The sequence below is a fragment of the Tachypleus tridentatus genome, chromosome 10 (assembly GCF_004210375.1).
Source record: "Tachypleus tridentatus isolate NWPU-2018 chromosome 10, ASM421037v1, whole genome shotgun sequence".
NCBI classification, from domain to species: Eukaryota; Metazoa; Arthropoda; class Merostomata; order Xiphosura; family Limulidae; genus Tachypleus; species Tachypleus tridentatus.
In genome coordinates, this window is record NC_134834.1 from 60,146,954 (window position 1) to 60,160,905 (window position 13,952).

The 13,952-nt window shown below is 31.7% G+C and overlaps 1 protein-coding gene across 1 annotated transcript in view; it reads right to left on the minus strand.

The window, feature by feature from the left end:
• Positions 1-12,613, minus strand: part of LOC143229380 (ankyrin repeat domain-containing protein 17-like) — a 126,934-nt gene extending 114,321 nt beyond the window's left edge. Inside the window, 2 exon segments of the mRNA XM_076461621.1 lie at positions 2,455-2,620; positions 12,259-12,613. Coding sequence (XP_076317736.1) covers positions 2,455-2,620; positions 12,259-12,447 — 355 coding nt within the window. The 5' untranslated portion in view covers positions 12,448-12,613.
• Between the last annotated feature and the right edge of the window lie 1,339 nt (positions 12,614-13,952).

Sequence of the window (13,952 nt, forward strand, 5' to 3'; positions counted from 1 at the left end):
CAACACTACTACTTGGTTGACCCTAGCCCAAGATGACCAGCAGAGTGACACTAGGGGGGCCACCATAAAGTCACCCATCTACAGGAATTCAAGGCCAAAGTGGTGTGTTACAACTGGACCCCTCAACCACTAGGATCCTCTCCTCCCCTTCACAGGTCACCACACACAGCAAGCAAGTGGGTGGATATTTAGATCCCAGAGGAGGTAAACAGAAAGTACAAAACCTTCCCTTACCACAAACAGGAATCCACACCGTGGAAGTCAAAAGACGGAAAACTAGAGAAAAACAGTCTGCACACTATATTTCAAAGGATCTAATGCTCCCCAGAAACATCATGGTGGAGAAAAAGAGCCACTTGAAGTTCTCGGAGATAAGAGGCATGTAAGCATACCCGAGAAAGTAGAATACCCCTGCATAACAAGTCCCAACAACAAAAACAGTCATGTGTGGGGAAGCGAAGAAGATAAATGTAGTTACATAAGACAACAGAACAAGTATCTACCAAAATCTCTCAAGTAAATGGTGGATAGCCTTGAAAAGAAAACAGAGGAAAGATAATGAACAAAAATAGAAACATGAGATGAAGACATGAGAACTGAGCTGGTGAAAGATGAACAGAAGATAAAAGGATCTGAACACCAAACCTGAATAAGTGACTCCAAAAAGAAAAACTCAGCCCTATGACAAACCAAGACTTGTATCCCTCGAGCAAAGTGGATGAAACACCTGAATCCAGCATGAAGGTGAGATAGAAATTGATCAGCATAGGTCTGAATATCAGGAGGAAGGGTAAAAATAAAATAATCAGTAGTAAAACCTAAATGCAGAAGGGAGTGAGAAGAATCACAAGACGTAAATGAAAGGGACTAAATACAACTTACCTGAGAAACAATGTCCATGAAAGAGGAAGAAGGGTTAGGAAGATAAAGTATTGCAAAAGTGGAACAAAAGCAGGTGGAGGAAAAAGACTTAAAGTCACTGTCTTTGTGAACCTGTTCTATAAATAAAGGACTCTTTGTCCCTAAGTCAGAGAAAGAACCAGATAACACGTAGCTCCCCAACTCTTGATGCACAATGGCCACACATCCTTAACAGAAAAAGGAGCCTGGTGCCATAAGTCTTGTTTGTCTAGCTTGAATAAGGTCTTGTTGATCATTGCTAAATAAAGCAGTAGAAAAATAAACTTGCGAGTTCATAATGAAGAAAGAAACAAAAAGTAATCAAAATAATATATTTCCACACATTAGTATAAAAGGTACAAAACTATTCAAAGACAATAAAAATGTTATGGAAAAATTTAACCACCAGCATGAGTATCAAACATACTTCAACATACAAGTGTCAGATTAAGAAGTGAGGACTGAACAATTATTGTAAAGAGAATGAATTGCAACAGAAGGATGTGCTCCACTCCTATTGGTGAGGGGTTGTTACATGATCATTTGCACGGTCTAGTGCAACAACAGCACAAGTACTTGAATTTGGTTGGGAGCCTCAAGACTAGTGGCAAACAAAAAAACTGCATATATAAAAAGCAGCACAAAATTAAGAATCTGATCTTACTCATTTTAAATTTGAAACTGTGCATAGGATACTTTGGGATAACTCCTACATCAACCCAAAAATAACCTTTTAAAATGTTTTAAATTATAAAAATAAGTGATTATGTCCTTGTTAACATTAGTAGACTCTGGCTGACTTTATTCTCTTACTATTCTTTCTCACACTTTATCAACTTTACAATTTTCTGATCTTAAACTCACTTTTAATCAACAATCTTAAGTGACAACATTTGTTTATCTATAAACCTTGGATTCCCAAGCATCACTATTTATATACAATCCTCGATTTCCCATGAATCATAATCTTTATATATTAAGCCATGTATGCTTAGCTTTGTGTCATACCTAGAGAACACAGTCTAAGTGTTGTTGGAACTTCCAGTATTTTATGTAATAAGAATCATTATGCTTATCTTATAAATTGTCCTTTGTTAATCTTCATGAAGATGGCAAAATAATTTTAGTTAAATTATAAGTAAATATTTTTGCTACTTAAAAAAATGTCTAACCACAGAATTAATCTGGTGAATTTCAGATCAAAATATTAATAACACTAAAACTAACTTATGGTATAAGACCAATGGAAAAGAAGAAATATTCTAGAAAGACCTTGTCAGAAGCAGGAATATAAGGACAAGATATTCTGGGACATAAACTCACTAACTTTTTACTGTAATTTCATGACATTCTGCAAGAAATAGCAGATATTTAATTAGTTTTCCAATATAATACTGTAATAAAAAATTTTTAGCAAAACTATGATTAACTTTTCACACACTTCTCTTATAAAATATTAAAATCTATCATACATATCTTGAAGCATACATGTAACAGTTGCATTTTGTACTAAGTTTTATCACATTCACTATTAGAAAATACAAACATACTCACATGCCCCAGGTACTTTAAAAAAAGCTTCTAACTCTGCCCTGGTTTCTGGATCTATACTGTGCAGCTCTAGGGTCTCTGTACCTTCTCCAGGTAACAAGAATTTTGATGTATTATCCAATACTGGTTCTTCATCCAAGTCTGCTTGATCTAAAATGAATGACTCAACCTGAAATACCATAAGAAAAACAAAAAAAGGACAGTTATGTACAAAAATCTAAAAAGTGTTCCAAACTTATATCTAATGATCAAAAACAAAATTTAACTAGTGTATCAGAAGACTCAAATGTTTAAAATCTCTAATTTTAAATACTCAAACTAAGGCAAAATAAAATTAACTTGGTTCCTCAGTTTACCATGATTTGTGAAGAAAGATGTTGTTTGAATTCACTTTTAAGCTCTTCATCATGTGAAGTTTGGTCCTTAGAGAAATATATCACTATCAAACTTTCAAAACAATTTTTTGTTATTGTATGATTACAATTAATCAAAATTCAGGTAATAACCAAGAATCAAAATAATTGTTAGTGCATTTACTATTCATTACATATTGCTCAAAATATTTCCTTTTCTTATGCCAGAGGAATACAACTAAAGGTTTCATACTGAGCTAAGCTAATACATAACAATCTTTTTTTACACATAAATATACTAAATATATTAAAAATACTTCATAAGTACAAAGGCATTTTATTTCTGAATCAAACTATAAAAGCAATATATTTGAACTACATACACATGAGTATGAAATAAAAGTGCCCCCCCCCTGAAAATGTTGCTAATCTTTCATTAGATAACAGAAAAATATAAAAAGCTATAGGTTTTTCAGAATGCACTTTACCAGATCTGTTCAAATATAATCTCAAAACCTAATTTCAACACTGGCTTTTGTACATACCTGAACTTTTCATAATTTTAGTTACATTTTCTCATAAAAAGTGTTGCACATCTGCTGTAGTTTTTTAGATCTTCTTGCTCTAATTAACCTACAAAATGATGAGAAAATGTAACTAAAATTATGAAAATTTCAGTTATGTATAAAAACCAGTGTTGAAATCACGTTTTGAGATCATATTTGATCTCAGTCAGTGCATTCTAAAAACATATAGCATTACATATTTTTCTGTTTTCTAATGAAAGATACAACAAATTAACAACATTTTCAACAGAACGTAACTTTTGTCCACCCCTGTGTGTGTGTTTTCAACAAGTACTTCTGTCCTTTACTTTTTTTAAATGTTCACTTTTTCCATAACTTATCAGTTAGTAAAAAATAATTCAAATCAAAATGTTAATTAACTTACATCATATAATAGCAAACTACTTAAGAAAATAAAGATCATATTTAATCAAGATCACTTGGTACTTGAAAAGTTACAATAATTTTCAAATTTAATACACTTCAGGCAAACAAAAACTGAGATACATGTAACACATTGTTCCATAAAGATGAGTAGAAGACAGAGCTCCATAATGTAGTGTAAGATGAACAAGAAAAGATAGCTATACACATAAAAAACTTCATTATAGTACAAGGAGACATATTTAATATGGTTAACCGTTTATCAAGCAAACACTGGAGGGCAGTATCATACTATTGAAGTTACTTGTTACTGTATTTCAAATGTCAATATTCATGGTTAAACATTATTTTATATGACATCTGTACATGTAAACAGTGATGCTATCTCATTCAGTTCCAGAGACATTAATTTTTAAAACTAAAATGAAATTTTAGCAGAAACTTATCTTTCTATATAAAAATAACTGACATTTTTTACCCTTGCACTAACACACACTTTAACAAATACCAGGTGCCATGTCATCATGGCATTAAAAATTTGGCGACTCTCAGTATTTTCTCCCACTTTATTCATGTACAGATATGTGAGAAATAGAACTCAAACCTAGAACACTTCTGAACACTTGGAAGTCTGAAACTATTTTCAAATTCTTTGAGTCTGAAATCAAACTGTTTCTTGGATTTTAATGGCAGATAAAGCATTTCAAGTTTTTCAAGAATGAAGTGCTGTAGTTGCACAACACCACAAATTTAACAATATTTTGGTTTTCTTCTTTCTTGTCATTCAGATACTCAAATAGGACCAAAGGCTGTTTATTCAAGCAATTTTATCAAGTAGTTGTTGATATCATGCAAGTGTCAGCATTCATAGGTTGCTCTTATTAAAGTAAATGAATAGATCCTCCATTTCCCAGTACAAACAGTATAGAAGTTAGATTAGGAACACCAAAAGGCCTTTGCTTATCTTTGTACAGTGTTGTAATGATGAGTTGATTAGACCTATTCTGAAACAACACATTTGGCCTATCAATATAACAGTAATTACTTACATTTTACTTTCATTCATTGCAAGAATCCACCTGAATTACAATTATTTACTCTACTATTTTAGTAACTGCACATATTGAAATTTAACTTTAAAATATGTTATATAATAAAGTTTAATAATTAACCCTTTGTTTTTTTTAGTGTAAAACTATATGTCTCGCATCATAATCACACAACCAGCTGAAAATATATTTCCACTTTTTATATCAAACCTAGTGCCAATTTTTGAAAATATCTGTCAAGGCCTACATTGGTGAAGTCTGTCTGTATTTTTACTCACTACACCATTTATGAGCAAAATCCCTCTACCATTTGTCTTATTTTGAGCATATTCAAAATATGACAAATGGTAGAGAGGATTTTGTTCAGAATTACCTCTGTTTTTTCTTACTTTTGTTTTCATCTCAAATAGAATTGCAGGTTAGAAAATTAGGGTAATTCTGTACAGCAAAAAGTATCTACACTCTTCAATATTGACTGTAATTCTAAAAATATCAACTTCAGATACATTACAACCAACTGAATAGGATGTAACCACAGAACCATATAAAAAAGATCCAAAGTACACAAAAAGAAATAAAGTTAAAGCAGTTACTCACCCATTAAACCTATGTTCAGTAAAATGAAGGATCTAACAAACATCACATTTCAGTGATAAACAAAAACTACAATTCCCTGATGCTAAAAACAAAGAAAAACACAAGGATCATAAGCAAAATAGGAAAAGTCTTTAAACAAAAATCCAAGGTTCCACATGCAATAACTCTGTAGAAGAAATCTATCAATGAAAAGGGCTGGAAAAGTTCAAAAACATTTTCAAAGCAGTTGGAATGGAAATACCTATCCAAGATCACAGAAAGTGAAACCTGAAGTACAGTAATTACTAGTATGAAATAAAAGGTATGTACAAGAGATGAAAAAGATTTTCCTTATATTGATATGCAAGAAAAATATTTTAAAAAAATTATAGAACTTTACACACAACTTTTAACGATTTTAAGTCTCAGACAGTGTAAATCACAATGTTAGAAAAAAATCTAAACGTTAAACAAAACATTATGCAGCTTAGAAGGGTCTTGTTTGTTCATTCAGTCAAAAAAGAAAAAAGGATACTAAGAAAAAAATTAATTCCTTTCAACATTACACAGAAGCCAAAAACCTATTTTTCAAATGGAAGAACATGGAAATTGCACTTTGGTAAATGACTGCAGTTTTAAAATATCATCATCATCAAATACGAGGTCTGTTCAAAAAATACGCGGACTGTTTGAATTGCACGGCTCCAGTTGATTCCAGGGGAATCTGCTTGGTGTTGCTAGGTTCGCACAGATCAGCTGATTACGACGCCGATTGCAGATGTCTTCATTTGTGTATTAGCTACGCGGTTTTAAGTGAAGTGCGATTTTTTTCGTTTGGCGGATTTCAGAATGAATGACCTGAAGGAGCAACGACTTGCTGTGAAATTTTGTGTTAAACTTGGAAAATCTGCGACTGAAACTTTTGCTATGCTTAACATGGCTTACGGTGATGTTGCTATGAAGCGTACGGCATGTTTCAAGTGGCATGAACATTTTAAGGATGGTCGACAGTCCATTGAAGATGATGAGCGTCCTGGACGTCCTTCCACGTCAACTGACGACCCACACGTCGACAAAATCAACACCCTGGTGCGGGCAAATCGACGTCTGACTGTCAGGGAGCTTGCTGAAGAGTGTGGGATATCAGTTGGATCTTGTTACGAGATTTTGACCAAAAAAATTGAAGATGCACCACGTTGCTGCGAAGTTTGTGCCTCAGAACTCGTACGTTTTTGGCCAAACACTCGATCACTGTTCTTCCCCACCCCCCCTACTAACCTGACCTTGCTCCTTGCAATTTTTTCCTGTTCCCCAAACTAAAAAGACCCTTGAAAGGAAGAAGATTTGAGACTATTCCCGAAATTAAGGCAAATGCGACGAAGGAGCTGGAGGACATTACAAAAAGAAGCACACCAGGACTGTTTCAACAAGTGGAAACATCGTTGGGATAAGTGTGTGCATTGGGGAGGAGAGTACTTTGAAGGGGTCCCAGACCTGTAACTTCTAAATAAAGTACATTTTGTTTTATGACGTCAGTCCGCGTATTTTGCAACAACCCTCGTACATCAACATAATAGAAAAGGTCAATAATTTCATTGATAAGGTTACAAGGGACTAGTCTCTTTGCTCAAAACATCAAAAAAGGTTTGAAGACAAAGTTCATATGTTCTTTTTTTACACTTTCACAATTGAAGATGTAGTGGCAGCATGCTCATCATCTAGTTGAGAGCTGATTTTCTTTGCTTAACAACAAGAGGTTCTAGCATTCTAAAATGTAAATCTTCCCAGGAATGGAGAATGATGGGTAAAAAACTAAAAGCAAGCACAATATTACATTCATTTAAACAATGGCTGATAATACTGTGTGTGTTGTTGGTTTTAGCTTTACAATTTTCTTTTGACTACAGAACCTTCCATTAACTGATCCACTATATCTCATGTTGCACATCTAACATTTGAACTCACACACCACTACAGAGGGTTTTTAATGGACATTGTATGCCTTTCAGATTGAAGAGCTCTTTTAACCTACCTTGTTTTAAAATATATATTTTATCTGAATTTGTAGATACAATATAGATGTTTGATGATTTTCTAAATTTTCTTCATAACCATGCATGAAAAATTGCCTAAGAAGTATATGACTAAATAACAGTTTTCTTCAGATTATCTAATAACAGAAGATGGGGTACTTAGTTTTTCTGTTGATTATTCTATTTCAAAAATGACAACTGACAACAATTTCATCTTCTGAGGTTTTACTTAATGCTTTCACCTTCTGATTCAAGAAAGGTTTAGATTTCCTTATATTTTAAATGTTCAGCATATCAATTTTTAATTAGATTTTATTTAAATACTGGTGGAGTAAAACCTTCAAAATATGAATAAAATCCAGCAAAAGTGGTTTACAATATACTTCAAAAGTAAGATTACCCTAGTTATTTAAGAATATCATCAATGAATTAGAGTTCTACATTATTTTGGTACTCTACAATAAACTTCATATTGGGACATTTACCATTTAAATATTGACCAGTTGAACACTATTAAACAGTACAAAAAAGTGTCATCAACACAACTCCTGCAATGCATAAGCTTGAAACATTCTGGAAAGAACTAACTATATTTTCATGGAAGCATGAAGGTTAACAAGGTCAAGAGAAAGGTTGGAGTTTATAACCATTTTTCTGACAAAATTTCTCTTCCAAATATGTACAGTGCAAATGATCTAAAACACCAAGTGAAACTGGTACTGTAGTTCATATGAAGGGCTAAATACATGAATACGGAAAAAAGGGAAATATCTTTGTAGGGAAGGAAAAAGTTCAAATTTTACAAAGTATAACAGAAAGCAGCACATTCTTTCATTAAATAAAATTTTACACAATTTTACAAAGGAGACCACAAAAAAAAGATTGATGCAGATAGCAATAGATTACTACAGAAATTTAAATGTAAACTTATTTACTATGATGTTATGTCAAAAACTATTAAATACAACAATAACTAGTGAAATACCTCATTAACTAAATTATGCATGCTTAGTTCTTGGGATCAAGTTTAAAATTTTAAAAGGGCATGGTTATATCCAAACAATTAATCACATAGTGGTGGACAATGTACACGACTATAATCAGAAATCATCTACGTGGGTGCTTCAGATTCATTTTCACTGTGCAAAGGGACAATACACTTAACAGCATATGCCACTTTACTTACTGAAGAGGAATGTCTTGTGTGCTCAACTGTGTATTCTAAAACAAGAAACTGGCTGAAGTTGGAAAATTAATCACACACTGTCACAATATCTGACTGACAAATAAAAAAGAAAGTTTAGTTCACCATCTAATCAAAACTATTTTTGAAACCAACTAGGAAGAGAGATAGAAAAATTCTGAAAAAATAAAGGACAATGAGGAAATAATGTCAACAGCTGATAATATCTCTAAGTTAAAAGTAAAGTCTTAAGAACTGCAAGTGACCAGCCAAGAACACTGCTTTCCTAGTTGTTACTTTCCTGCAGCTAATTTGTAACTTACAGGCTATTTAAACAACTGTATGTAACTCGACATTTTAGCACAAATGAAAAAGTAAACAAACAAACAAACACCTAACAATACATGTGTAAAGTTTTATTATTTATTCCTGAATTTGAATTTACTAACTAGTCAAAAAGATGTATTAAATTTTAATCATCTAAAAATATCAGAGGACAAAAATTTTATGAAACTTTAAATTAAGATTACATTAAAAACAAACAAGTCTCAAAATTCTGTTACTATTTCTTTAACTTTAGAAATCATTAAATATGATAGTTTTTAACTGTTAACCCTCTAGATATGGGTAAGTCAAAGTGTGTATGCCATGTGTTTTGTTTTAAAACTTATTTTAAAAATGTAATTAAACAATATCATCAAGGTCATTAAAACTCAGCAGCAAACATATCTTGTAATTCAAATATTAATTTAAGCTTCAACTTAATTGCAAAAGAAAATATTCAAATACACTGATATTTCTTTACTCTAAGCTTGCATTTTGGAATTTCTATTCACCCAATCTAAACTTTTTAGGTTTCTAATGACTTACACACTTAAAGTTTACATACTCCTAAGCCAAAATGGAAATTTATGTATCCATTCTCGGTGTCTTTAAAAAATGTAAAGAATTCTCTCCAACATTAGCTATTGGATTATTTATGATCAATAGAAAGAGAAAATATCAATTTATTGCTTTCTTCATGAGAGTAGGTTATTGTCAAAATCAGTTTATAGTTATTCTGCTTCAATTTTATAGCTCTATATTGCCAAAGTTGTTTCAAACAAGTAAGGAAAATATGTTAATACACACACATAGCTTAGTTAGAAGAATGGATAAATAATAATAGTTTTAGAACATTGTTTTTGGCTGTGTGTTAATATTTTCTGTTCTAAGTTGCATGTGTCAAGTACCAATGTGTTAATTTTGATTACGAATTTGGGGGGGTGGGGATACAAGAATCACATGTAATTATTAAATTTACAAATTCCCAGATTTGTGGTTTCCTTTAAATTCCTTTGTTAGCCCCTTACAAAACCTTTATTCAGTCAGTACTTTAAAGGAATATAAACCACTTTATTTACTCTTTGTTGACGTATAGAATTTATAATATACTCTCTTCAACTGAATGGCATTTAGTTAATGATTCAACTAATTTTAAAGATGGGTTTCATTATTATTTTTCAGATCACACACGAGAAGGAGTGGCAGTAAAGAGCTGTAAAAATAAAATCCCTAACAGAAAAAAAAAGCTCTAAAAATAAAATATGATAATATTTAAGAAATATAAACTATAATGAAAACTACAAATACATTTTTTACAGGAGAGAATCCTTAAAAGTTATGTAGAAATGGAAGTTGAAAAATGTTTCATTTGTTTTTCCAAATTATAGAAAATAAATGGTTACAAAACAACAAAATGTTAATTCTACATCATTTTGGAACTAAAATTATTAAAATAGTTTGAATCATTACTCTTACTTAAATTGTGCAAGTTAATATGCAAGTGTACTTTTACTACCTGTAACCTGCTCCGAGGTCCAAATAAGGTTATAGCTTTGGTCTGATCCCATCTAGAGTATCCTCCACAAGCGTTTAAAAAGGAGTCTTGATACATACCTACATGATTAGCATTCAATTTGGGATTTTGCTTTTTTTCAGCTATTAAGTGGATGGAAAAAATTAACATACTAACAGGCCTCTTGTTGTTTTTAAAATGTTATGTTAAAGTTTAGAAGATCAGCTGCAGATTTGTTGGCCATATTTCAGGGATCCAGAACAATGTCTCACCAGAGCAAAAAAATTATGGGAAAACATTAGAAGTTCCTTAAGGGTTGACTATGACTCTCCTGTACAATTAGGGTTGACACTACTGCCTCATCCTTTCTCAAACTCTCTACAGCCTTCCAAAATAATGGATGCTTGTGCCCAACCAATGTTCTGAAACCATTATTCCAAGCTTCTCAGACATTGTTTATGTTGTCTTTCCCCAGCCAGTATGACTGCATGAACATTCCAAAGAGCCAGAAGATATTGGGGAGGTATTTGATGCATTATGACAGGTACTTGTTCCAAAACTTTGGCATTACTTTGACAAAGTACATGATGCATACTTTGTGAAAAATTATACCTATAAGACATTGATGTGGTAATCAAATAAAGTCAACCACCACATTTCCCTAGTTCATACAAATATTCAATTTTGTTTAACAATATTTCAATTATGGGCAATTACTTTAAGTTTTTGTTTACATTAATTGAATTGTCAATTTTGTTTTGTGTTCAAACAAAATTGGTTTTTTTTTATGTCTTTTATATTTTCCAATAATTTAAAAAAAAATTTAGTCTCTTGTATTCAACTGAAATATGTGTTTGACAATTGTTTTATTGAAATAAACCATTTCTTTCTAGTGAGATGCCAATTTTATGCAACAAAGTGCCAAATTTTTGCAACAATGTGTAATTTCTCATATTTAAAAATACAAGCTATAATTACAAAATTATCTACCTTATTAGATTATTATGTTGAAACAAACAATCTTTCAAAATGTCTTCAAAACAGTAATAAAGTAAATAAAAAGGTAGAATATATAAAAAAATATTTGGGTGAGACATTGTCCTTTTTCTTTTCCAAAACCTGGTGAGACATTGTTCATATCCATTATTTTATGGGGTTTGTTTTAAACTTGTTAAAATGATTGAGTTAATGATGTGACATGCACATTTTATATTAATTTAAGCCTTCATTTGGGGTTCACTGACAGTGGTTGGTTTAGTAAATCTTAGTTGATATAAACCAACTTTAAACATGTTGAAAGAAAATGTCCTTTAATTGATATTTCTGTTGATATTATCTTTTACTTTTCTATGATCATGCTTTAACTTTTTAAACATCATATTATGTGCCTAGGCATTAGCATACAAGTTACAAAAAACAAAATTTAAATCTCATAAAGTTGTATAATTTAGCTATATTCAGTATACGTTTTGGATACTTTGTTTTGTTAATGCTAGGTCTTGCCACAACACCAGCCTAACACAATAAGTATGCATATCATTTAAGACGGGAAAAATGCCTATTACACGTGTGTGTATGTGTGTACATATACCAGTTTCTACAAATGTACATATATAAAACTTAAGTCAAAGAGTGTGTAGTAGAGACATGAATATTTGCCACAAAAAAAAAAAATATATATATATTTATTTAGTATTACTGATAAATAAACTTCAATTTGGCTTTAGCATAAACTTGAAGTTAAACTTAATACCTAGAGCAGAAACCTGAACAGCTTATTTATTCCTTCTATAACAACAAAATTATATAAAAAAGAAAATAATTACCTCTGAAACCTCGTCGTCTTCACTATCAGACAAGTCTGCCATGAAATTTGAGTTCAGAGAAGAAAATTGTCCCCTTTCGCTACTTAAGTTTCCGCTCACTGGTGACGACGAGTCTGAATGAATTTTCCCTACTTCTTTGATTTCGTCTTTAACCTCGCTGCATATACTACTTTGAGCTACATTCTGCATCTTTTACTCTGCTATAATAGTATGCGAGAATTTTGGAAACGGAGTTTGTATAATATAAGAAAAAACTAACTGTTATGTTTTATCTAGTATTTTTCACTTCTGTTGCCCTTGCCATCAGTTCTACGATATAGTATAAATTGCAATGGTTACAGTTTGAGTCCCGGATGAAATCTCCAAGGGTGTAAGAAAACACTGGGATAAAATGTTTATTTATACGAGGACATTTGAACGATAGATCACAAACGAAAATTTGTGAGTTCAGATAAATTCTTCCATGAATATTTGATTCAGTTATATTTTAAGTCTATGTCATCTGAATGTCAAATAATTAATCTACAGAAAATGTATATCGGTTATTGCGCTGAAATATTGAATAAACCTCACCGAATATATATGTCCCAAAGGGAGTAGAACATTTTTAACAGAAAGAGTTATAAATTAAGTTTAATGTTATTAGATATTCGCGAATAAGTTTTCCGTTATTGATTTAAGTTTCACTCACATTAAGCAATCCATCACTGGTGTTTTTTGTTGTATTTTTTTTCATATTAAATTAAGCATAAATAAATATATAAGAAAATAGCAGTTCCAGTAACACACATGTAAAATGACACTGAACTATATCTTAAATTCTCTCTAAAAACTTCTCAAATTACTGTGTTTTTCAGTGTTCTCTGTTTGGACGCAGAGATGCTCAGACAAGTTAAAACTAGAATGCCCACTTATTATCTTATTCTGTGACGATAAGAGGGATTCATCGCCATTACAAAAACAGGCAAGTGTCACAAAACTTCAATGTTTACAGTTCGTCATTTGCAAAAGAAGACAAATAAGTACAAGGGAACGGCGCCTGTCATACCTGTTCAAATTGTTTAAGGAAAGGGAAGTCCGCCTATCTTCCCGAATGAGTATTTTTACACCAGTTTACCAACAATAAAGTAAAGGACAAAAATTAGGACTGTTTTGATACATTTACTCTGCACTGTCACTTATAGTACACATTGACTCGTTATGTGCCTAGTAGAGGGACCAACATGGGAAGGCTAGCTAGTCAAAGATTTGTTCTCAGAGATATAAATAACAGGTTCAAGTGCTTAATGCCCCGAAAAAAAATAAGTTTCAAAGGGACTTCAAAACTTTCGAAAAGAGTGTTTGGAGTGCTCAAAATATTTATGCTGTGTAGTGGCCCTGAACTTAAGTGTTATCTAACCCGTCATGGTACATGTCCTAAAGCTTTGATAATAAGGGTTTGTTTTGTTTTCTTCTACAGGTTTAGAGAATATACAGGAATTTCACAATACACGTGTAACAATATAAAGTATATGCATTTTTAAACATATATATAACTAAAACAAATATCAATATTAAAATAAATATATGACAGAAAATCCATTATACTATGTATAACAACATAATTGTAATTGTAACATATTGCTTGTGAAAAAGAGAATGTTAAACATGTGGAAATCACAAGGCCTGTCTGTGGTCTAAGATACATACTCCTA